This window comes from Phocoena phocoena, chromosome 15 (assembly GCF_963924675.1).
Source record: "Phocoena phocoena chromosome 15, mPhoPho1.1, whole genome shotgun sequence".
Classification (NCBI taxonomy): Eukaryota; Metazoa; Chordata; class Mammalia; order Artiodactyla; family Phocoenidae; genus Phocoena; species Phocoena phocoena.
The window spans coordinates 49150432-49176477 of record NC_089233.1 but is presented as its reverse complement, the minus strand read 5'-3'; the positions used below and the strand labels follow the sequence as shown (position 1 = coordinate 49176477).

The following is a 26046-nucleotide window of genomic DNA, read 5'->3' as shown; positions in this document are numbered from 1 at the left end:
CTGCAGCAAATGGTGGTCATCTCTGAATGTTGCTTGGTGTTGATATAGTTAAGGTTATGCCAACATTTACAGTACAGTGTGCCTTTATATTGTGTCCTTCACAACAATCATGGGGAATTGTAGACTTTAAAGCTAATTAAAAGTAGCGTAAAACATATTTTTTTATTTGGACTTAAAACAGATTTTACTTTGAGTTTTTGCCAGAAGCTGGTTTCTATAATAACCCTCCATCACAGGCTTCTAATTCTACTTGGATTTTTTGTTAGAACATGTTTTTATGACTCAGTTTAGAAATGTATGTGCTTTTTTCATTTTCATTTGGTGGTCTCTACTCTAGAAAGGGTATATTAAAAATTGGGTTTGAAGATGCCTAGTAATTTCAGATGTGTTTGTGTTTTCCTGTAGCACAATTTCTCTCAGTATAGCAGATCTCTTATTTTTAGATCTTGTATTGTTTGCTTAAAATAACTATATTTAATTCTAGTCACATACATTGTAAAAATGAAGGAAGGCGTTTCATTAAATAGTAATTAACTAAGGCTCTTGTGGATATGTGTATGGCGATAGTCAAACACAAAATTGGTAACTTGTCTTTTCTATGTGACTTTGCTAAAATAGGAAATTAAAGCTTTTTGGTTTTTGTTTTTCTCTCGCCTTGCCTTTAACAAAACTATCCTACTGATTTTACAGTGATAAAAATTTTTAGTGTAAGATAATGTATATCATTCCCTCAAGTGTTTTGGGGGGCTGTACTATGTTGAGGGAGAGGAGAGCAGTGCTCATTTCTAAGTGCCCCTGAGTGACTGAGGGCAAACGCACAGTGAAGTGACTTATGTTTGGGAATCTCGTTTTATCTTGCAGAGCTTTTCCACTAAGTTGTAGGTGTTGGGGAAATTGGTTTGTTACATCTACCCTGTTAATAAACAGGACTGATATAGAATGGTTTGAAGGTTGGTTTGAAGGTTGTCAGGATTTTTTCTTCCTGTTCCATGTGCTCATTGGAAAAGTGTGGCTTTATCAAATAAAGCCAGACATTCTTTGGTTAAGTACGTAAGTGAAGAGGGCCTTTGGATTTTAATGATCTGAGTGTAGAGATGAGTTTGGTTATTATCTTCCTAATATCAGAAAAAAATATACTAGGCAAAGTAAAAAATACCTATGAAAAATATTTTTAATTTGACTAAAACATATTTTCCTCCTCTGTCAACTAAAGCCAACAGCCGACCTGGAAAAAGCCGCAGCTGTGGTCAGGCAGAGTCCTTCTTTCCAGAATTTCCAATAGGTTTAATGTCCCCTGGTGGGTCAGAACAGCCCCCCTTCGGGCCTTCTCAGAAGAGACCTCCTGAGGCCTGGTTTTACTTTTCTTTGGATAAATTGTTTTCAAGTACCTAGGAGAAAGTCATACATATAATGGGATCATTGTAATATAATAATATTTCTCCCTCTTAAAACTAATGTTTTAATATTGATTCTATTTGTTTGAAAATTATTAATAATTTCAAAGGAGTCATTTAGCTCCAGGTTTAACCTATATATCACATTGTTGTAGGTTAATAAATCTTTGATTGATTGATTGATAAAATATCTTTAGCAAATATTACCCAGCTAATAGGCTTCTATTAAGGAGTTTTAAGTACATGTATAGTTGTGTGCCATGAGAATTTAGTAGAAATGCATTGTATTAATGCTGAAACTCTTACCAGTCCTGGCAATGGAAATTCTCATTTTGGAATTTCCATGTAGACTTTTTACCATATCATCGGTTGTCATAGTAGCAGTCTCAATTGAGAATTGTGATTATATACTTTATCAAATGACTGGTTGATGAAAGCTCAATTATTCTAATGTAGTTCAGCCAGAATTCTGAGCCAGCATCTTGCCTGGTTAGGGGAATAATTAACCAACCTAAAGAAGAGAGCCCTTTTTTTCTGTTGAATTATATATATTTTACCTTATTTCACTGATTGTAAGGTGCCATCAGTTGTAAGGTATGCCTTTATTTTATGTACCAATAAGAAAGGGGAGGAGCCTGAAGTTATACTCATAAAATGCCATCAATTATAAGATTCAGCCCAATTTCAGAGATGTTAAAATGTTGCAGTGGGGGAGAAAAAGGAATCTTATAACCAATTAAATGTGGCACATGTCTGTATATACATACATAGAGTTTTAATTGGGTTTTGGTTATAATCATAATATTAAGATATAAAGAAAATTAAATGAAATAAATCATTATTTCTAACAAACATTATACAGATTCTTTAATTCTAGAAATCTAGAATTGGAAACGATAAGAAATATTATGTAGTCAACAACTTTCACACACAAGGAAACTTAACATGAGATCACTCAGAGTATATAAAAATTAGCTATTGATTATCTTGTTTACTAAAGGATCTTAAACTTTACGAAAGAATTTATAGTATTTTTTTAAATACCTATCATTATAGTATCTCATATGATATATTTTATATGTTCCTCTCAAGATCACCTCATTTAACATATGATAGAGAATGATATGGCATTTAGCTGAGTTGTTTAATAGTCCAAACAAGGTACCCATAGACATAGCTATAATCATCAAATATCATGTTAACTGCTACATGAAATTTTAAAAGAATCGTTGTTCCTGCCTTCAAAGAATTGTCACATTCTACCTTTGGGCATTTTTTCCAAATTTAATGTACAATTTTAAGGTTAACTGGAACTTCGTGTGGTGAATAGGAAATGACTTAGTGAAACAGCCCATGAGCCTCATCCCTCCAGCCCACACAGAGGCATGCCTTGCCCAAGTGTTTGTCTTAGTTATCATCACCCTTGGTGCTAGAATTCAAATTGGGTCATTGTTGAGAGGCCAAATTGAGTTGCTAATGTAGACATTGCTGGGTGGCTCTGGACTAATTGCCACTTTGGGCTCTCTCAGGAGGTGGGTACAGCTGGGTATCCACCAACAGGTGGTCTCGAAGTCCAGTGGACACCCAGCCTGGAATGTGGGTTCCAGGTGCACACCTGGGCATTGTGTGGGACCTGATCACAATGCACAACAGAGATCTTGATTATTGAACCTCACTTGTAAAATCTGAACAAGAGCCCCAGCAAACCGGAGCCTGCTTGGTGGGGCTGGAGCAAGCCTGCAGATGGATGAAATGTCAGTAGCTGTAAGCCAGGAAGATTAGGAGGGCAGGGAGCCAGATGAATCTTTGGGTTTTTGTGTTTTGGAAAATTGTATCACAAATATTTCCTGCTTTGGGTACAATTGTTACTAATAGTGGAAGTTTACCTTTGCCGAGTGTTTTCAACTTCTATCAAAGTGCTTTCACAAGCATGTAATCTTGCCTTCAGGAGAAACCTGAAAGGGATGAGCTAGGTAGAATCACCCCATTTGGCAGATGAGTAGAATGAGGTTTACAGATGCTAAGTAACTAACCCTAGGTTCGCTAGTTATTGGCTCTTTTTTTTCCCACTATGCGGTGCTGCCAGCGCTTGACTGTATTTATTTCCAAATTTAACACGCATATAGTCTGTTTTCCAGCAACTGTTGCTATCTTTAGAGATTGCCACCATTTTGTCACTTATGTTTTATACCTCCCAAATCAAAACATAACTTTTGCTCAGTACTGAAGAGAAAGATAAGCAAAACCAAAACACTCGTCCGTCATAATTTATCAGGTTATATTACTCTCCCCTGTTAGGTTCTGGAGGTGTCCACCCTGTAGCTGTTTAGGTGTCTTGTAGTAAACCAAATACAAGTCCAGACAAGGAGTGCAAGGTTAGAGCAAGTTAAACAAGAGTTGCCAGCATTGTTAGTTGTTGACATCGCATTTGTTGGTGTTAAGCATGAATGGCTGGCTTTCTAATTTTCATTTTACTGGAGAGCCTCTTCTGTTTTTGAGTGGCTTCCTCATGGCTGCTGTGCTCCTGTGTTCCTTCCTGTTACAGTTCCTCTCCATTTCTTCCCAGAAAGTGTCCTCCCATTCTTCTAGCAGTTGCTTCCTGCAGGGTACAGAGTATATATATGTTCATGGTTTTCATATCTGTAAATTCGGACGTGTGTTTTTCTTTTGAAGTAGATTAGAAGTATGAAGATAAAGCATTACATAAGATTGTGGGGTAATTACTGTGGGTGAAAACTAGAGCGAGTGGAACAGACACAGTTAAGCAAGCAGTCAGGAAATCTGCGCTCTAGTCTGGACATTGCCCCACAACCTAACTGTGGACTTTTCACAAATCCTGTAATCTTCTGGACCCCTAGTTACCTTATCTGTGGGACAGAGTTGCATTAAATGATTTCTATAGTCCCTTTTAGTTCCAAACCTTACTCAAGTCCCCAAACTGAGTAAACAAGATTCTGTAATACCAAATAAAGACCGGATGTCTGGCAGACCTTCCAGTGGTGAAGAGGATGATTTGATCTAAGTGAGCTTAATTCTGTTCATAATTTTATTATTATGGGGAATTGAATGGGAAGAGATAAAGGTGATTGAACTTTCCGGCAGTTATAAAGTTATCTGAAATCCACTGCTATTCGCTAACCTTTTAAGCTTGGTTCCCAATCTTGCTCACCATTGCATGCCCGACACCTAATACACTGCATGATCAGCATGTTTGTATTTTGAGAATACTTTCATAAAAGATTGATGGGCTTCTTGACTTCACCTATTTATTTACTTTAATAGGGCAAATTAACCATGTCTCATAACAGCTTTAAAATTCAGGACGTGTAGGAACAAGTGGTATGCTAGCCAGAAAGAAATTTTAGATGTGAAATTTGACAGTAGATACCAGGCTGGTATTCTTTATTCTTCAACCCAGTGGGTGATGTTTATGGGTTACAGATTCAATAGATGGGATTTTAACTATTTATATTTAATTTCAAGGGGGGGGAAAGAAGCCATAATTTGTGTTTAATGAGATAGACTATAGAAATGAAAGCAGAAAATAAAATGATACAATGAATATTTTGACTATTCAAATTAATCTGCGATTTCCATAACATTTTATTATGTTCTGCATCATGAATTACTCTGAAAGACAGATATGGCTTCTCTTTCCAGAAAAATAAATGCAGACTCCCAATTTTGCATGTGATTTGAGGGGTTTGTTTCATGGGCTCCATTAAGTTGATGCAGCCTTGCCTTCTTCCTTGTCTAGTGGCCCCTAGTCCAAATTCCTGATAGGAAAGAACCCTGGGATGTTAAGCTTTAAAAGTCCTTGGAAATAATCTAGACCAGTGTTCCTTAAACTGTGGTCATGAAATCAATGGACTGTATCAAAACCAACATTAAAAAGAAAAGAATAAAACAGAAAATACCAGAGTGTTTCATAACATGCTAAGCATAAGTTTTGTTTTGTGACCTTCTTTCCATCTGTATATAGATATATGTGTTTGTGGGTGTTAGTACCGGGTCTGAATACAAAATGGATTTCTTACTGTGGATTGAGGGTAAAGTTTGAGAAACACTCATCAATTCTGGATGAACCTCTTCATTGTGTAGGCGCTTTAAAGGCTAAATGATGTGTTCCGACACTTTCCCTCCCTCCCCCTCCCAACACACACACACAGCTCTTTAATTTTTAGTGGCTGAGCCAGGACTGAACTAGACTATTTGATTGCTAATTGTGCTGTACCACAGTGCTAATTTTTTGAAATAGAATTTGAAGTAGATTATTTAAAAATATTAGGTGGTTCATCTGTTTCACACTTGGCATTTTTTAATCCTTTATTTTTCCCACTAATTTTCTCTGTCACTGCCCTTTAAAATAATTTGGGCTTGAACTTCTTTTCCTGAAATTTGAAAAATATTTGGGGACCTCTCAGTTGGCTGTCTACACATCTGAATCATAGAATTTGACACTTAGGGGCTGATCAGAATTTCAGAACAAGACATGAATGTTCAAAATTAAATTATTTTTAATTATTTGTCCATTCACTTGAATGTGAAACGCGGCTCCAGATGTTGATACCGGAACATTGGGAAGACCTTGTAACATTCCCTTAGTCACGTGTATGAGGTTTTCTCAAACTTGAATGTAATATAGATTACTTGGAGAGTTTTGTTAAAATACAGATCCTGATGCAGAGTCTGGCTGAGGCCATGGGTTCTAACAGGCTCCCAGGAGGTGCTGCTGCTGCTCCTTCGACCACACGTGCAGTAGCAGGGACCTTATATTAACTGTCTTATTATCGTGGGAAGAAACGGTGGCTCTCAGTAAGCTTTTCATTGTCTTGATTTTATTCACATTTTCATGCCTTTCCAAATTGGCAACAAAAATTAAAATATCTTCCTTGTTCTTTAAAAAACTGGATTATTTTTTGTAGTTAAAAACATGTCCTTAGGGCTTCCCTGGTGGTGCAGTGGTTGAGAGTCCGCCTGCCGATGCGGGGGACACGGGTTCGTGCCCCGGTCCGGGCGGATCCCACGTGCGGTGGAGCGGCTGGGCCCGTGAGCCATGGCCGCTGAGCCTGCGCGTTCGGAGCCTGTGCTCCGCAACGGGAGAGGCCACAACAGTGAGAGGCCCGAGTACCGCAAAAAAAAAAAAAAATGTCTTTAAAACAGCCGTGCTCATCGGTCCTCACATCCATGAATAAGGACAAGGCCCCTCTTTGCAGCACTGTACTAGGTGATTCCAGTTTAATAAATATTTCCAAGCTTCTCCACAAAACTTAATTTTCTAAATAACTGAAACTTAATTTTATAAAGAACATTTTCTAAAATATTATATAATTTTCTTTCTTAAACTATTACGTGCACTTTTTCCTTTATTCTAGCGGTATAAGAACAGTGTTTTTTGGAGGCTTCTGGTGAAGGGTGTTGAACTATGTGCAAAATGAATAAAAACCACAAAACTTCTAAGTTATTGTGTTTGTCTTTAATGCTTTTTGTCTGTTTTGGCTTTCCAGCTGCTGGTAAGTCTGTCTCAAAACCCTTCATTTCCCTTCCATTCTAATTGATTACTTCTGACCTGAAGGAGCCAGCTACTAGGTTTGTTAGAAGTACACAGGGAATTAATCCCAGTCAAAAGGAGCTCCCTGTCCTGGGGACTTCCCTAGGATGGTGATGGTCAGGAAGTTCAGTAGCACTTGAGCAGGAGAGAAATCCTTTGGTTTTAATCATATTGTGAAAAGTTAGCTCTAATAGGAACTCACTTGTTTCTTCTTTGTGCCTTTCTCCATGTGTTTCTTTCTCTCTGTTTCTCTTCTCTCACACATACACACACACACACACACTGTGTGGTGAAGTGTGTTTGCAGGCAATTGGAAGTGTGTGTGTGTGTGTTAGCCCTATGACTGGGAATGCGGTACTTGTAGTAAATACGTGGCACTTCAGGGTTTGTACGAAATGGGGGTGAACAACCTGTGCTAAAGACCATGGTTCTCTTTGCACACAGTCCGTCCTGCAGTGGCTTTGTAAACAGGTTTAAGAATAATAATGATGACAATAAAGAGGATATTCCTTGGTTCAGTTTAGTGATTCCAGGTCCCAGGGATTTAAAGTCTGATTTTAGTTGTGTTATCTTTAGTAGATTGTCGGTTATAACAGCAACCAAAGCTCCCATTTTTGGGCCCTTGCTCTCAGGATCTCGTTATTCAGATGGATGTGGTGCAGCCAGCAGGGCTGTGGTCATGAAGGTGCATCAGGTGGGGGCAGCACGTGGCTGCCGCCCTTCAAGCCAGTGGGAGTGATAGTGCTTCGTTCTCCTCATTAGGCCCCCCTAGAAACGTATGTGCATGTGTGGAACCTGCAGCAGGTGTGGTTTTTCCTTACTCAGCAAAGCTAGAAACGTTGGAGGATTCACATCTATAAAAACCATGTAGTAGTACGTACTGTTCTGATTCAAAGCCGAGAGAACCTGTTTGCATCTTAACTGTGCAGCATGTATCATTTTGGGTAGCCTTATTATTGGTTTTGTGTTAGAATTTGTGAATTACATTCTTTAAAACGGTGATGAGGCTAAATGTAACCATAACATTTAGGTTGAATTTTCTTGAAGTCCTGAACAGGGCCCATTTCACATACTTTTAGTGAATTACAACCTTTAAACACTGATTACCAGATTTGTCTCATTTGAATCTTATTTTTACATCCAGAATGTGTCTTATGTTTCAGTGCAGCTAAACCTACTGGTATCATTTTAGTCTAATTAACAGTATTTTGTGATCTGGGACTCCTGTCAAAGATCATTATAGGAGCTAGAAAACACTGGGGGGTAAAATGAACACATGACCTCATCTCTTATTTGTACTAGACTATAACTTGCATTCAAAGAGACTAAAAAAGGAAAAAGAAAAATTTCATTCCTTCCCATTAAGCTGTAATAAATGTGTTTAATATGGTTTTGCTATTAATAATCCCTTTTAGCTGGTAGAATGGAAGATTTTGTTTGAAGTACTAGAATGCTGCCGGGATAAAGATTTTACTAGAAACAGAGTAGATATCAGTCCCTGCTTGTTTAACTGGGGGAATAAAAATGCACATCTACTGAAGAAAAATCTGTGGACATAAACTCTTCTCTTGCTGTTTTCAAATATATCTCATAGGTTGTTTATCTTATTTAAATGTACAATAATATAGTAGCCAAGAGAATGCAACTGCTGTTCCTTTAATATCAGAACTATGCACACTACAATAGGTGTCACTGTTTTGCTTGGTCCAATCATGACTGGTGACTTCAGCTATTGGCTCCGAGCACTGGCTGTCTGACTCCATCTGCAGGGCTGTAATACCTACTCTCCTCCGATCCATTCACCACACAACTTCAGCCGGCCGAACAGACTCACGCGGCTCCAGCACATCTTGCTAACCTAATTCAGAAAACAAGTGCTACGGCTCTCTGCCTGTCACCTTCGCGCAGTGTAGCATTTTCAGGTGATCTAGGAAACTGGGTTATTTTTATGAGCAAATAAGAGAAACAGGAATCATGATGGGGATGTATTTAACAGACCCAGTACTGGATAAAACTTAAAGCCAGTTTCTAATTCAACATAGTAAAAAGGTCACCTTGCCCGGCTGAGAAAAGAAGCAAAATATCAGCTTGCTGGTCTCTGCTCTCATCTTAGCTCGTGCTAGCCTCTTTTCCTTGATGCTCACACCGATTTGGAATATCTGGCTATAAAGAGAGACCTACTGTACTCATGGTAGATGACAAGGAAAAGAACATGAAATGTCTCACCTTCTTCTTGATGCTTCCAGAGACGGTAAAGAACAGGTCCAAGAAAAGCTCGAAGAAAACAAATCCCAGCAGTAGCAGCAGCAGCAGCAGCAGCAGCAGCAAGTTGCCTCCAGTTTGTTATGAAATAATTACCTTGAAGACTAAAAAGAAGAAGAAGATGGCTGCTGATATATTCCCCCGAAAAAAACCAGCCAACTCCAGCAGCACCACTGTCCAGCAGTACCACCAGCAGAATCTCAGTAACAACAACCTTATTCCGGCCCCGAATTGGCAGGGTCTTTATCCCACCATTAGAGAGAGGTAAGTGCCGGGCCAGCATATTTACTTTAAAAGTTTTCCTGTGTTAAAGTTTCTGCTTTTGCACAACGTGTAATGTATTTTAACATAAATCTGTGTTTCCTCTTTTCCCAGAAGCTTTATTGGTAATGGAAAACTGCCTTGTATCTTTTCCAGAATAGTACAGCTGTTTTCCTCTTAGATAAAAATGTTTTTGTAAGCTGTAACATTTAGGTGACAGGGTTGTGTCTGTGGGTTATAGAAGATAGAAACCTTTTATTTGTCCTTAAGTCTAAAGAAAAGTTTGGATAACTTTTTTTTTTTTAAACTTCAGTTACTTCCATGTGTTTGCAGTGATTACAGATGCAGTTGTATAGTTGGAACCTTTATTTGTAGCTTTACCCTGAAGTTATTAAACTGTTGTTTAGCTTGTGAATCTTTTGTGGGTTTTGTATGTTGGGGAGGGGGTGTTAAAACGCTGTGAATTAATGAATTGCCTCTGTTTACAGAAATGCAGTGATGTTCAATAATGATTTGATGGCAGATGTACATTTTGTGGTTGGGCCACCAGGTGGGACTCAGCGGTTGCCAGGACACAAAGTAAGCAACAGATGCATTACTCGTTTAGTACTGAGATTTACAAAGAGGGACCCTCTCCGTGAGCCTGGAACTTGGGGTGGGCAGCTTGCCAATGGCAGGCAGTGCGTGTTTCACCCGATCACAGAGAAAGCGCAGCGTCTCCAGAGGGCCTTGGCCACGCTTAATTTTTTTCTTTGTTTCCTTTTACCCTGCTTTATGTCTCACACAAAAACATGCCCTCTTAACTCTACAGTCATGGGAAGTTGTCGTGATAGGTTAGGAAAGTCATATGTTTACCCTTCTCCGAGAAATCTGTTAGATAAGCTTTTATTTTATTTATTTTATAATGAGGGAACTTGAGCATCAGTCTGTTAAAGCCTTGATAATTAGCAGCATAGAGACTGGTTTGCGTGAACTTCTGTCTTTTGCTTTCATGGCCAGATCCACTGTACCTTGGCTTTGTCAGTAGAGCAGGTGTTAGGTGCTCTGTGTCCATTAAAGCTGATTGCTCAGAGTTGTTTTTCTGGATTGGTTTGCTGAAAATGTTTTCAATTTAGTGCATGAAATAAGATTTCCCTTTCTCCACAGTATGTTTTAGCTGTTGGGAGCTCTGTTTTCCATGCAATGTTTTACGGAGAACTTGCCGAGGACAAAGATGAAATCCGTATACCAGATGTCGACCCTGCTGCTTTTCTCGCTATGCTGAAGTAAGCATCTTGCGTATGTTTGGAAAGAGTTTGTTTATGCTGTTTTTGTGGTCTTATGGCTTCACAGTTAAGTATAACTTCCAGGTAATAGAAAAGAGAGACTGATGAAGAAAGTGGATGCTGCTTACCTTATAAGTGATTTTGATGAAAACTCCTGTGCATCTTTCATGGGGAGCGTGTGGAATGAAGCAGGCGTTTACAATCACACCTTGACATGGAATTTGGGGGCAAGTGGCACGTATAGTGATTTCATTTTTAATGACTTATAATTAAAGAAAAAGAACTTTCTGGTGTGTTATCTAATAGAGCATGTTCTCTCTGAAAGTATTGTGTGTGAAGAAGTCTTTAAAAAGACATAAATTATATTTTTGCTTCACAATTCCAAAAATTATATATACATTATTTAACTACTACCAGTTAGGAGGTTTTTAAGTTTTCTAGGAGTTATTGCCTCCTATCAGCAATTACAAAACTTATTATCTGTTGAAATTGTCTGATCTTGATGCACACATACATACACGTGCTGTCACATGAAGTCAGATACTATTTCTCAAGGATAAGAGACATTTGCGTTTTGTAGTAGAGGAGAAATTTTTGGAAGATGAATAATTTTCTATAGATGTATATGGATTTGTTCACAAAAACTTTAATTGGTCATACAGAAGTGTAAAGTTATAAGATATAAATTTATTTAAAAAATAGTTTTCTCTCTCCTGGGTCTTTTTCAGAATCCAGTAAATGTTTACCAGATAAATAGAATCCACTTCTGTGACCTGTGTTGGTGCTGGACAGTGAGATAGTCTACTGTGTGGTTAGGGTCCAGTGATTATTCTAAGTAATGTTTAGGTGATTTTTCTTGATTCTTATTGTAGCACACCAAAGTGTACCAGAGTTCAAGGTTACCTGCTGCTGTGGGGATTTTGAGTCACTGGAATAAATTGCAATGTTTGTTGAAAAAAATTATTCATTGGCTCAACAAGTTGGACAGTAATCCCACAAACGTTTAAAATGTTGATACATATTGTCTTCTGCCTACTGAAAAACATTATAGTTAGTTCCAGAACTTCAAAGTGTTTAATTCTTTATGTGTAGTATAGTTTTGAAATCCATTTGTTGCTCTCTAGAACTTTCATAGTGGGAGATAGGGAAATTAAAGGCAAGTGAGCACGTGAAGTACCAAAACATAAACTAATCCGCTACTTTTAACGAACAGACACTTTGTGACCTTGGTAATGTTTTAGAGATATACATACAGAACTCAGTTTTACCTGTAGCGATTTTTGTGTGTTGTTTTTTCCCCAGTGAAGTTAGCTTTGTATATTTGACATTATTTCTGTTGCAGAGGAGAATGCTGACACTAGTTCGGCATTTTGTCATCACGGTAGTCAGACGTAGACTGTTGTGTTGCCGCAGATATACGTACATAATTAGGAAACCCAAGTACGAGTCACAAAATTCCGTTTCACGTAAGCCATTTGATTCATCATTTGACAGGCATCTTTTCTTATAAATGTGTTGCCTAGAATATATCTTGATACAGCTTTTTAAAATTATATGAGCAGTCCACATAAAGTGGTAAGAATCAGAAATGTAGCAGGTGCCATTTACTGTCATGCTGGGCTTGATCAGCACAGTGTAGTTGCCTGGGATAGCGGAGGCCAGGTTTTCCTCACCCCTGCATTGTGGGTGAGTAGCCAGTACTACTGGAAAGGGGGCTGTCAAGAAAAAGGGAAGACTGCTCACTTGCCAGTTCTAGGGTAAGAGCTACAAAGTGCTGGCCGTGCTGCAGAATCCTCCCCATGGTCCTGGTGCTGCAGGTATTTAGTCGAGCAGTCTTGCCATCTTGCCAGTGGCTGGCTTAGTGTATCAGAAAAGAGTAAGGGCTTCCTGGGAGAAAAAATTCAGGTTCCATTCATGATTGTGGCCATTTTTCTCATTGCCATCCTTATATTTTTGTACTTTGTTACAGAAGCTATTGCTTATTTCCTGTTATATGTGTTTCAGTAAGGAAAATGTCACAGCAAGTAGCTAGAAACATTTTTTAATTATGTTATTAGTATGTATTTTTTACTCATGTGCAGTTCTTACTATCTCTTAATCAGCCACAGCATCTAAAAGAAGCAGATGATTTCTATCTTTACATAGCATCTTGGGAGACTGACACTGTCCCCCAAAACAATAAGAAGTGTCTTACCTCCTGAAATGGGGACACTTCACAGAAGCACACAAATAGTGCATACTTAGACTTTCTTAACTTTGTTTTTTAATTAAGTGTATCTGGAAATAATGTATTCTTTAATTCTGAAGGTGGAAGGAATGTGTGGGGGAGAAGAAAGAATTTAGAGTTAAAAAAAAAAAGCCAGATACAAAGCCTGCGTTGGATTCTATGTAAAGTTAACCGGAAGATAGCATTGGAGCCCATATTTAAAAATCTATTGAACTTGGAACTACTTGAAAAATATCTTAAGATCAGGTTTTGTTTTGTGTTTAAGGAAAATCCAAGTCATTCTTACATAAAAGCGTCAAGATGCAATCATTGCTAACATTACAGTATTGATATTAAAGATACTTGTTTCCATCTGAATTTGCAGAAGAATTTTTAAGTAAGTCTACATACATATATTTCTCCTAAAACATATAGGGGTTATTTTTAACTAAATATAGTATAGTATATATAATAGAATTTTGCTATATTTTTTCCTCATATTCACTATTTTTGATTTCAGCCCTTTCTTAAACGTTCTAGTATTTGCTATATTCTGTAGCTTTAAAATAGAGGCTAGAATGGTTACATGAAGTTAATGTCTTTAATTATACAAACTTTCTACTAAGTTGAAATATTAATAACTTATGAATGTATTTCAGATGTTGTTTTAATGTCTAATCGTGTTTGTAATAACTGTCACATAAGATTTTCTTGGAACTAACTTGAAAGTAGTTACATCTTTTCTCACTGGACACGCTCATTTTTGTGAAAATTCCGTTTACATGCAGCGCTTTTTCTTGCAGATATATCTATTGTGATGAAATTGACTTGGCTGCTGACACAGTCTTGGCCACTCTTTATGCTGCCAAAAAGTATATCGTCCCTCACCTCGCCCGGGCCTGTGTCAATTTCCTGGAGACCAGCCTGAGCGCCAAGAACGCCTGTGTCCTCCTGTCCCAGAGCTGCCTGTTTGAGGAACCGGACCTGACCCAGCGGTGCTGGGAGGTGATCGACGCCCAGGCCGAGCTCGCTCTCAAGTCTGAGGGGTTCTGTGATATTGACTTCCAGACACTAGAAAGTATCCTCCGCAGGGAAACTCTGAATGCCAAAGAAATTGTGGTTTTCGAGGCAGCTCTCAACTGGGCTGAAGTGGAATGCCAGCGACAAGATCTGGCTTTGAGCATTGAAAACAAGCGCAAGGTCCTCGGGAAGGCGCTTTACTTGATCCGCATCCCGACCATGGCCCTGGACGATTTTGCAAACGGTGCTGCACAGTCTGGAGTCTTAACTCTGAATGAGACGAACGACATCTTCCTTTGGTACACCGCGGCCAAGAAGCCTGAGCTGCAGTTCGTGAGCAAAGCCCGCAAGGGCCTCGTCCCGCAGCGCTGCCACCGTTTCCAGTCGTGCGCCTACCGGAGCAACCAGTGGCGCTACCGGGGCCGCTGCGACAGCATCCAGTTCGCCGTCGACAAGAGGGTGTTCATCGCGGGCTTCGGGCTGTACGGCTCCAGCTGCGGCTCAGCCGAGTACAGTGCCAAGATCGAACTCAAGCGGCAGGGTGTCGTCCTGGGGCAGAACTTGAGCAAGTACTTCTCAGACGGCTCCAGCAACACCTTCCCCGTGTGGTTTGAGTACCCGGTGCAGATTGAGCCAGACACCTTCTACACGGCCAGCGTGATCCTGGACGGCAATGAGCTCAGCTACTTTGGACAGGAAGGCATGACAGAAGTCCAGTGTGGCAAAGTCACTGTCCAGTTCCAGTGCTCGTCGGACAGCACCAACGGCACTGGGGTGCAGGGGGGTCAGATCCCCGAACTTATATTCTACGCTTGAGCACGCTTCCCGGAGCAGTGCAGGCTCTGAGGTGCACACCACACTCCTGCTTGCTTGATGCTTAGCTCAGCTGCAGATACGCAATCAGCACAGGTAATTTGTAATGAACGGAGCTGTAGGCAGGTTCTAATTTCTTTCAACCTTTTAATTATGTACAGACAAAAATGCAGCATTCAGCTTTTAACTCTATGCCTAAAAGAGCCAAGTTCTCATCAAGGCTTGTGGTTCTTAGAGTTGGATCTATACATCTGGGGAGATTTTGAGTTATTTTCCAACTGCCCCACTGACCTCCCAGTTTTGTCCCTCTTAGGACAATTTTCAGATCACCTCAAATTCCCTTTGGGGCTTTATTTTAAATAGGAATAAATAGTCTAAAATAACAATAACAAGGATTATTTTTAAACAGAACCCTTCACTTCCCAAAAAACAGATAAACCTCAGTGTACAATTTTGAAAGACGTTTTGCTTGGGAATTAATAATTTAGAAAGTAGACGGTAGTCACCTTTACCTTCTTATTTTATTTCCTTTTAAATATTTTACTTTGGGGCATTGCTTTTTCTTAAATCCTAAATTCATAAGATTGTTAAGTTTTAAACTGCAAAGTGTCAATATGAAGTAAGCAAGTAAGAAATTGGAAGTTTTAGGTCATGACTTTTGCTACAGACAGATTTATATTCTTTTAGTTTAGAAGACAGAATATTGCAGTACAGAGGCTTCTTTTAGAAGTAACTAAATTATAAAATTTTATTGTCATTAGGAAAAAGTTGCAGGCCTATTAATTTAAACTAAAACGGTTTTAAAAGGAAGCCTAAAAAAGTCCCATACGACAGATAGTTTAATTGATGGCAAATTATAATGCAGAGTTTGAAAAAGTCAGACCCTTTTCCTTGCTTAGCTTCTGATCCCTGCCATTTGCTGGTTTTCAAAAGTTGTACTGTATAGAATTCCTATTCCCTTTTTCCCATGAAAAGAGGACCAAACAATTCTTTAGATGAATGGAATAACAATTAGTTTTGTAGCACCACATGTTAATGTAATAAGATATTTTATTCATTGATTTTTTTTCTTAATCTGTAATGTATTTCACCGGATCTACTTTGACCACATTGTATCTTCTTAGTTAATTATAATTCTGTCCTGTTCCTGGACTGCTAGAATCTGGCCTCTGGCCATCTTAAAGTGCCAATATATGCCTGCAGGGTTTTTAGAAAATGGTCTAGAGCGATACACTTGGTGATACCTAATATTCACTGCCTCAGCATCACATCCAGCTCTCTTATTTATCCACGGATAATGTAAACAAAGGAGGGAAAAGCTCATCAAAACATTCTCCTTCAGCGAAGGCTTGTGCTGGCTTAGTGCCTGTGACCCTGGTGGTGTCCACTGTGTTCACTCCCATTTGAAGTATCCATGTGTTTCTGGGCAGCTTTTCTGCCCAGCGTGATCCTGAGATGGCTTCCCCGCCACCCAGAGTGTGGTCACTGGCCGCCTCCTTCTTCTGCTCTGTGAGCCCGAAGCTGGCTCTGGAGCAGGGGTTAGTCCTGGGGTGGGTGTGTGCGTGGGTGCCCGTGCGCGTTCAGGTGCGTGCCAGCTCAGGAACTGTCTCCTCCCTGCCTGGTCAGTGAGGGCTGGGACAGAAATGGTCCCCCTGCTGGCCCCAACTGGGCCCCAGTGAGTGACTGCCTGTGCTTCTGGGCCACTTCTCCCCCTATAGACATGGGCTTGTTGCTTCGGCTGGCTTCCCTGATGGAGGAGAACACTGGATTATGGGAAATGTTTTAATCACCTTTACCATTACCTATGTCTGTTAGCATAGATGATCAAAAGCTATTACGGTGATTATAGATGAGTATTCCCAGGACAACTTTCCAAAATTATCTAACAATTATTTCTTATTAGCAAGATGACAGTAGTTTTGGCAAACTATGAAATAAAGGTACGTTTTCAATTTAAGAAATACTTCTACGAAGGGTTTTATTTATAAATTATGGTTAAACATTTCGGTAACTCATAGTTACCTTGCAAATTGGTAGACTATATACCTAATTGGAAGGCACTAATTTTGAAGCCAGAGGAGAAGAAACTTTATTTAGCACTAATTTCATCATATCAGATTGTTGGCGATGGGTGTGATAACCGTAGAGTGAAGTTTGTTCATTCAGTAACACCCGTGGTCAGTGCTCCTGTTCGTAGCTGCCCTCCAGAGGCTGGGGAACCGCTGGGTGAGAGCCACGTGAGATCCTGTACACTAGGTGTGGAAGAACTTAATTTTATATTAATTGCTATCACCTGAAAAAGAAAAAAAAACAAAACCCATCCATCATCTGATTGGCTGGTGCCAAGATCTGTGGGTTAAATTTGAAAGTTGTATTTAAAACAAGAAAATTTTATCTTTTAAATCCTATTCTCCCTTCTGCATTTTCAGTGACATGGAATTAAGGCTAATGTGCTTGCTTTATTTTCTTTGGTAATCTCAAATTTTGTAGCTTTTAAAACTAGAAACCATTGTTCTGACAAGGCGGGCGACTGTAGTGTATAAACGCAACTTTATTGAACAATGCCCTATAGATGCTTTTCCCAATGTACCTGGCAGTCTTTGTCATTGTTTAGATCCTGGGGATAAGGGGAGCTAGGCTAGCAGTTCTAATGTAACATTCTTTAAGCATATCTTAATATAGTATTTAAGTAAATGGTCTAATTTCTACATAACTGTTGCACTGAACTGTCTTTTTTTTTAAGGTGTTTAAGCTCGCTAATTCAAGACACTAGCCACTTGTGCATCAGAGTGCTTGAATTCAGTAGCTTACAGCATTATTTATGAAGGAAAAATATATAAATATGAAGTACCTCATGTTGAATGTTATTGTACTGTATTTTTAATGTAACAGTGCAGATCTTGTTAGACACATGAATGTATATAATCATGTTAAGTGAAAATAAAATAAAACTGGTTCATAGATTTGTTTTCCTTAGCATTTTTGTAGGTCCCTTGAAATAGTTTAAAAAAAAAAAAAAAACTCATTCTGGCACTTTTGGTTCCACTTATATTTTACAGAGATGGTTTTTTCAGGAGCATTTGTTTGCTAAGTTATTTACATATCCTTGATCCCTAAAGAAGTAAAAATCCGAGGCAAAAGCATAAAAGAACAATGAATATGTTAATCAGTTGCATTGTGGAAAGCCTGACTGTTAAGTTGATGAGAGGGAGTGAATGAAGTTGATGAGAGGGAGTGAATGGATACATTTATATTCCAGGAATGGAGTTTGTGGTTGGCTGGCATTCTGGGTAGAGTTGCTCAAATGTCTAGTAGATCTCCCTGTACTCTGGGCTATTGATATCAGATCACATCTAGCTTTAGATGTGACCAGTGCTGCTGCTTATTCCTGCTTTGTTATAATTGCTTACGTCTAGGAATAAAAAAGATAAATGTCATATGACAGTCGTGAATATAATTTTTAAGTCCCCAACTGTTTTCCATTATATTTCCCTATATCAAGTACATATACACACACACACACACTCATGTATAATTACACACACACGTACATATGTTTTTTGCTTTACTACAGCTTTCTGTTACTTTTATACTAGAGTTTATTATGAAACCCTCTGTATTTGCTTAACTACTTCATCTACTCATAGTTCAGTTTCTATAGCATACCTACTCAAAGGATTTTTGGAATTATTCCAAAGAGTAAGAGAACTGGAAATACCCATTCTCATCAGCGTAATTACAGATACAACCTGGATTGCAAAGATCCTTAATCCAGGAAAGTCTTAGCCATTATCTCTTCTGGTACTCTTTAAACTTAATCCACATGTGTTTGTTTTCAGTATCCCAAGACAATTGGAAATGATCCTCCTCTTCTGTCGGCACTCAGGATCAAAATGTCACTGAAATTAACACTTTCTTCCCAGTTGACTCTTTGGCTTGCCTACAAAAGCCATGGACTTAAACTTGGGAAAAAACAGGAAGGAGAAAAGCATTCCTGAGGAACTAAATAGCATGAAACTTAGAGGAGGAAACAAGCAAGTGGCCCTGAAAACCGGGGGTACCTTAAGTGTTTGTTAGAGAGGGCTGTGCGTGCCTTTGAGATGCTGCAGTAGATGACTACGCTTTTGATTTCTATCAATAATTAATAGATTTCAGCATTTTTTTTTCTGAGCCATTTACATTTATTGACCAACTACTTCCTTTGCTCAAAACTTCACGTTATCCTCCACTTTTTAGAATAGATCATCTAACAAAACTAAAACCAGGGGAACATTTCAACAACAGAACCTCTTCGTTTATTTCCATAAACAACCTAAGCACTGGTGAGAAAAGTTTCTCAACCAAGATATGGTCAGGTAGGTGAAACGAAAATACTTTTGAGGAAGAGAGGAAGACAGTGGTTCACCTTGTCACACACCAAGCAGTGTAAGACACTAGCATCTGTAGATCAGTCACTGAGGAATCGTTGGGTACCTTTTCCCAACTTGGGCATCTCCCCTCTGTTTCTTCTTCTGAGCCTTTTTTGAGTGAGGGCGGTGGGGAAGGTGCAATTCCTATTTATGCAGATCCTAAATGTCCTCATAATGGTAGTTTTCTATTTGCCTGTTTACTTAAATGTCCATTGGACAGCAGTTTTGCCAGCAGATGCTACTATTTTATACATGAGCTTCTAACAAGTTCCTCACTTCAAGATACATAGTTAAACAAAACACCCACCCTTTACTTTGTCAAATATGTACTTTGTCTGTGTACAGGACATAATTAAAGTTGCCTATTAGACTACTACCACTGAAACGTTAGTTTGCTCCTACTGATTCCTCTTTAAGCTGTTCTTGGTAGTAACGAAGCTAAGTGCTGTGAAGAGAGGCTGTGCTTTAGAATTTAAGGATGAGTTTTTCACTTAATGCAACAGCAGTACAGAAAATTATTTCAAAATTAAGGTGTATTTTTTGTTTTTATGACTTAGGTGAACAGTTTAATAGACTGTCTCTTTTACATCAATTTGTTTTAGAGGAATGAAATTGTACCTGGAAAATTTTAAAAATAAGTCATCCTAGTGGCCTTGTTAATTTAATTTTTTAAAAATGTATTTTATTGAAGTATAGTCGATTTACAATGTGTTAATTTCTGCTGTACAGCCGCGTGACTCAGTTATACATATATATATTCTCTTTCATATTCTTTTCCATTATGGTTTATTATAAAATATTGAATATAGTTCCCTGTGCTCTACAGTAGGACCTTGTTGTTTATCCATATAGTAGTTTGCATCTGCTAATCTCAAACTCCCAATCCGTCACTCCCCCACCCCCTCCGCCTTGGCAACCACAAGTCTGTCTCTATGTCTGTGAGTCTGTTTCTGTTTCTTGGATAAGTTCATTTATGTCATATTTTAGATTCCACATATAAGTGATACCATATGGTGTTCTGTTTCAGACTTACATGATTTAGTATGGTAATCTCTACGTCCATCCATGTTGCTGCAAATGGCATTATTTCATCCTTTCTTATGGCTGAGTACTATTCCACTGTATATATACCACATCTTTATCCACTCATCTGTTGATGGACATTTAGGTTGCTTCCATGTCTTTGCTATTGTAAATAGTGCTGCTATGAACATAGGGGTGCATGTATCTTTTCCAATTAAAGTTTTGTCCAGATATATTCCCAGGAGTGGGATCGCTGGATCATATGGCAACTCTATTTTTAGTATTTTGAGGAATCTCCATACTGTTTTCCATAGTGGCTGCATCAATTTACATTCCCACCAGAAGTGTAGGAGGGTCCCCTTTTCTCTACACTCTCCAGCATTTGTTACTTTTAGACTTTTTGATGATGGGGTTTCTGACTGGTGTGAGGTGTTACCTCATTGTAGGCCTTGTTACTTTTAATAAGAAGTGCTGCAATAAACCTTCATGACCAGCATACAGCATAAAGACTGTTTTGTGAGAAACTGGAAAGTGTGAGATATGATATATAGCAGTCTTTACTGTGGCTGTACAATTTGCATTTTCATCCCTAAACTGTTATGTTCAAAAAATAATCAAAGGGAAGATAATGACTATTTAAGGAAGCTTCAAACAATCTTTGAACGCTTGAAATGGAGGTTACTACCTTCTGCTCTATAGTAGAATACATAAAAATGTACTTTTTGGGAGACATTCTATGCATCTTATGGAATTTTCACTTTTGTGCATGCCTTAGCCAGCCCTAAACTTAAAAGTTATTTCAGCATCTCTTCAAATAGTGCTGAAACAAACCCTCAGAACTCCTGAGCCTTATCCAATTCAAAGTTCAAGAAAAATTTCAACTCTAAGAATATTTGGGGGCATAAGTGGACTAAAGAGTTTTTAGTATTTAGTGTTTCTTGGATAATGGAGCTCCCCAGGAAAGACATACCAGGTTTAATGAATCATTCAGAGGATTAACTCAACGTTCATTCATTCACTGATCATTCGTGGATTCTTGGCTTCATCCTAGGCAGTAAGAGGTGCTATGAGACAAGGCTTTGAGACAAGCTTTCAGAAGCTTCTGGCCCAGTGCAGTGTTGCTGTGCTGTTGGCACAGAGGATTGTGCATTGCTGGCCTCTGCCCTCTGATTTGGTTGGTCTTGGGTGGCGCCTGAGAAATTGCCTCTCCAAGGAACGTCCCCATGATGCTGACCGACACTGTTGTCTGCAGATCATACTTTGAGTAGCGCCCATCTAAGTGAGTGGTATGTCAGGGAGGGGCCAGTACAGAAATAAACCAGTAGGGTTAAGGGGCAGTAGAGAAATGCCTTGGCTACTATGCAACCAATGGAAAGGGTCATCTAGATCACCCTTGGGTGGAAGAAAAAGTGATGCTTGAGCTGGGTTTTTGAAGGATGCGTTAGAATTATCTAGTGCAGAATTATCTAGTGGAGACTGATGACGCAAGTTAGAGGGAAGGGATAGGGATGAAGGGAATTCCAGGAGAGAAACAGCAGGGGGATAGGATTGGGAACAGCTGGATATTGCTCAGGTAAAGGGTACCTGTGGGAGAACGAGGCCGTCTGCTGTGTGCCAGCCTTGGGGCAGGATGATAAACTGGGCAGGAACGTGGAGCACTTCACATATTGGGCTGAATTTGCTTTTATCCACAGAAAAAAGCAGTGACATTGAAGAGGTTTGAGATGAGACAGCAGTTTCGTGATTTAAAAACGTCTTTCTGAACTTAGGGAAGGGTAGACTGGATTAGACTGGAGGCAGGAGGAGAGGGTAGGGCTGTGAGTAATGCAAGCAAAGATCAAAGGGGGGCAGGAAATGGAGAGAAGGATGAAGATTCTAGAAACATTGAGGAGAGACAACCAGGGTGCAGTGGCTGTGACATCCAGTCAAAAGGAGGCTTGTGAAGTTGGAATGAAGCCTCTTGCTTTATATTTAGCCTTACGGAAGGGGAAAGAAAACAGTTTTTACTCTGCCATCCTCTGTAGATGGTTTATAGGTACCCACCCTTGATTCTAAGATTCTTTTAGGAAGAAGGAAAAACAAAGAGAGTCAACTTAGGGTGCTGGCTTATAACTCAGATGCAGGAAGACCACCTGGATTTGAAGCTGTAGCTGCATGTGAATTCAGGCAAGTTACTTAACCTCTCTGAGCCTCAGTTTCCTCAAGAAAGATGGCAGTAATAATAGTGCTTCCTAATAGGGTTATTATGATGATTAACTAAGATTTCTAAAGCACTTGTGACAGTACCTGGCAAACAGGAAGTATCATAAAGGTGTTGTTAAGTGAAACAAAATATAAAAGGCCACAAATTAAACCCATGCATTTCCCTCATATGTGCCTTTATGAGAACCAGTTTTAGTTTATACACACTTTTTAAAAGTTGTCAACGCAGACAATTAAAAAGGGTCATTTTGTTGCTGTTCTTTTAAATAAACTATGGCCAATAGGTAGGGAGTATATAAAGTTACAAAGAGCTATCTATATTGTTGAAGAATTCTCATATTTTAGCCGTATTTCTAGTCAGCATTTAAATTCTGTCGTGTTAATGAGAGACCACTGAGGTAGGTGGATTCTAGCATGTCAGATGCCTTCAAAGCTAGGAAGTTATCTAGGATTCAGAAAATTACTCTGTAAAAGAGTTACACAGCGGGTTTTCGAAAGACCTTTTGAAGACATATTCCAGGAGGAGTCTATTTTGCAGGTGAAAGGATGTCCCCTTTGCGAGTTCTGCTAGAGTCAAAATAAGCTCTTTTTTCTTGGCTTACAGACTCAGACAGTTTTGGATATAACCCCTACTCCAAGTTATTTGGGGATTAAAATCAGTTTTAACTTTGACATTATTTGCTGTGTGTTGAAAGCAGGTTTGACCTTCATTATGAGCGATGTGAATATTACAGGGAATATTTGAAGGGCTAATTGTTTTTATTCAGGTAAACACAGGTGTGTCAGAAGCCCCGGCAGCTCCGAGTCCGTGTCCCCCAACTGTGGGTGGCTCTCCACCTGCCCTCCCCACTATGTCCTCCATCTGTAGGCTTACCTAGTCCTGAGCCAGTGCTGGGCCCTGGTTTCCTGGAAGTTAGTTCCTGGTCCCTTGTTCTGGGTTCTCTGTTTTGCAAAATAAGCCCTCAGGAGCCTTACCCCCCAGAGATTCTCATTCAGGGGCCAGTCGCGTTTATGTGAAGCTGAGAGCAGATATGAGGGACTCTGATGCCCATGAAAGGTTGAGAACTGGTGTAGAAAATGTGCTGAAAAAAATACACCCACATGGACATTTAACTTCAGCACCCTGTTCCCTGCTGGGGGCTCTGGCACCACACACACACCCTGAAATCAGTCTGAAGCTTATGTTCCGAACCCATGGACCCTGAAGCTCACCCCAAACGACCCCAGTCTGCGTTAGTGGATGAAATAAACCAGGGGTTTCAGAAGGCCCAGCCTCTGACTCCCTGACTGCTTGACCCTGAACTCTGGTTGTTGAGCTCACTCTTGTCAATCTCTCTGTACCCCCCAGCCCTCCACCTGCACCCCCGAGTTCATAGCCCCAGCCCTTTCATCAGTGTCTGGTCCCAACTCTGGCCCACTGGACCATGACATACTTAAAATACATTTGTTAAAGTACAAATACATATAATGCAAATAATGCAAATACAAATAATGTGTAGCAGACACACACAAGCTCAGTGTAGCGCTGCAATGCATTTATGCTTCCATGTTCGGAACAGCTGCGGGCTGTCTTGGCAGCTCTGCTGACTTGGCCTCACGTGTGAGGGTTAGCTGGGGTGGCTTTTCTCCGATTGCCTCTCATCCTCCAGAAAGCTAGCCCAGGCGTGGTCCCGTGGCGACAGCCGAGGCACATGAAAGTCACCTGCATCTGGAGGAAACGTGCAAGGCCTCTTGAGGCTTGGGCTCCGAACTTGCATGTCATCACTTATGCTGTGTTCTGTCGGCCAGAACAAGTCAGAAGGCCTCCCAGATGCACGGGGTGGGAAATTAGACTCTACCTCTTTATTGAAAAGGGCAGCAAAGTCATGTGGTGAAGGCTGTGGATAAGGACGGGGTGTGGCTGATTGAGTCATTTATGCCATCAGGCGGCCACAGCATTTCACCTGAATGTTGGAGGGGCCCACGTGAACACACTGTGCTCCTTCGAACTTGGACCCCAGACTCAGTTCCTGCTGAAGTTGCCCACGGAGAATCCACTTGAGCAAAAAGCACTAGTGAACATGACTGTTTTATAGGGGAGAGGAGAAGGAATCCCTTTCTCGTACTCACAGCATGAACTGCCCAAACATTGACTTAGCAGGTCTCCTCCCCAGGCGACTAGTTGGTTCTGCTAACAAGAGGTGTTTCTTGTCCCGAATCCTCCAGACACAGCTGTAGCTTCTCCTCAGACCACGTCTTGCCCCCCTATCATCTCTCCCTCCTCAAACTGGAGCCTTTACCTGGAGTTAGTACACACCTCAGTGCAAGGTTGTCTTGTCACTTACAGCATCATTTCCACTCTTGTTTACATCCCCCTTAGCACTGCTGTACAGTTGTGCTCAGAAGCCAGGCCCTAGTAAAACAAGTAAAGGTTGTGGAGGTGGATGGTAAGGGGCCTTTCCCCCTGTGTGTCTTCATCATCATTAGCAACAACACCCCAGGAGACCTAAGATGGCCCAAGGGCTTCTTCCAGGTACAGGAGGATGGGGAGTGTTGGCCTCAGAGGGTCAGGAAGGGGAGAGGGAGTTGGACTTTGATATAACAGCTCAGCCAACACTTGGGGGATAGACATAGACGGTTGGCTGGAGCAGGGAGAAAGGATGGGGTCTCTCAGGTGAGCAGGAAATCTCACACAGCTTCTCTACTGGGAGCTTCTCATTTCCTCAGGAATCCCTGACCTGGAACCCACTCAGGAGGTGGAAAAGTTTAGGGAGAGCCCACCCGCTGGTGGCCTGGGCACATCACCTCAACTCCTACGGTTTGTTTGGCGAGCACTTGCTTAATCGGCTCTGTCTTTGACCATATCACCGAACAAGTGTTGCACCTGGCCTTTGTCACCTCACATGTGCATTTGTCAGTCAGCTCTTTACTCTCCGGTCTTTGGGGAAATGTGGCAATGCCCTTGATTCTGCTTCCATCCCTTTCTTCTCTGAGGAACCCCTCCCTTGTCAGAGCCCCTGCTTTCTCTCTGTTGCTCTCCCGCAGTACAGAAAGTTTTAACTGGTGGAGTATCCCAGATCCTGCATTCCCCACAGAGGAACTGTACTTGGTTACTATTAGTAACCAGCCAGAGCCTCGATTGCTGAAAGAGTTGCTAAATTTGGGGAAGAATTGCATTCCTTCCTCGAATTTCAAATTTATCTGCCACATGGGTTTATCAGAAATCAAGAGGGAAGCAGCTCATGCCTTAGAAAAATCAGACTTCCCCTTAGAAAAATCCCATGACTGTAGGTACAGTTGGGTTGGAGATAATATCCAGTGTGAATGGGAGCCTTGGGACGCGGTGGCTTCCCAGACTGGCTGTCATCCACCCAATCAAAAACCCGGGCTGAATTTGAGCATCTCCCAGGCCAAACCTCTTCCCAGCTGGACAATGTTTAAGGTTCTCCTCCCTCTTCCCTACCCCCTTCCACTCCACTCAGGAGAAAGGTGCGTCCCTCTTCAGACAGCTCCCGAGAAAGCTTAATCAAGCAGAGCGAAGACTGCAGCCATTTCCAGTAAGATTCCCGTGTCCTGACCGACCAAATGTGCAAGAAAACTCCTGTTTGGGGTGGATTTTGGATGTTTGTGGTGGGTTTTACTGCCGTTCTTTAGTGTTTCA

At 40.4% G+C, this 26046-nt stretch overlaps 1 protein-coding gene across 2 annotated transcripts in view; it reads left to right on the top strand.

The window, feature by feature from the left end:
• Positions 1-14775, top strand: part of BTBD3 (BTB domain containing 3) — a 31839-nt gene extending 17064 nt beyond the window's left edge. The window contains exons 2-5 of one of the 2 annotated variants that reach the window (XM_065892702.1): positions 9192-9471; positions 9957-10047; positions 10615-10733; positions 13743-14775. In XM_065892702.1, the coding sequence (XP_065748774.1) occupies positions 9329-9471; positions 9957-10047; positions 10615-10733; positions 13743-14775 (1386 nt within the window). In that variant the 5' untranslated portion in view covers positions 9192-9328. Of the gene's footprint in view, positions 1-9133; positions 9472-9956; positions 10048-10614; positions 10734-13742 lie in introns of those variants that run through there. The other variant, XM_065892701.1, reaches the window with a different exon arrangement.
• The last annotated feature ends 11271 nt before the right edge of the window (positions 14776-26046 follow it).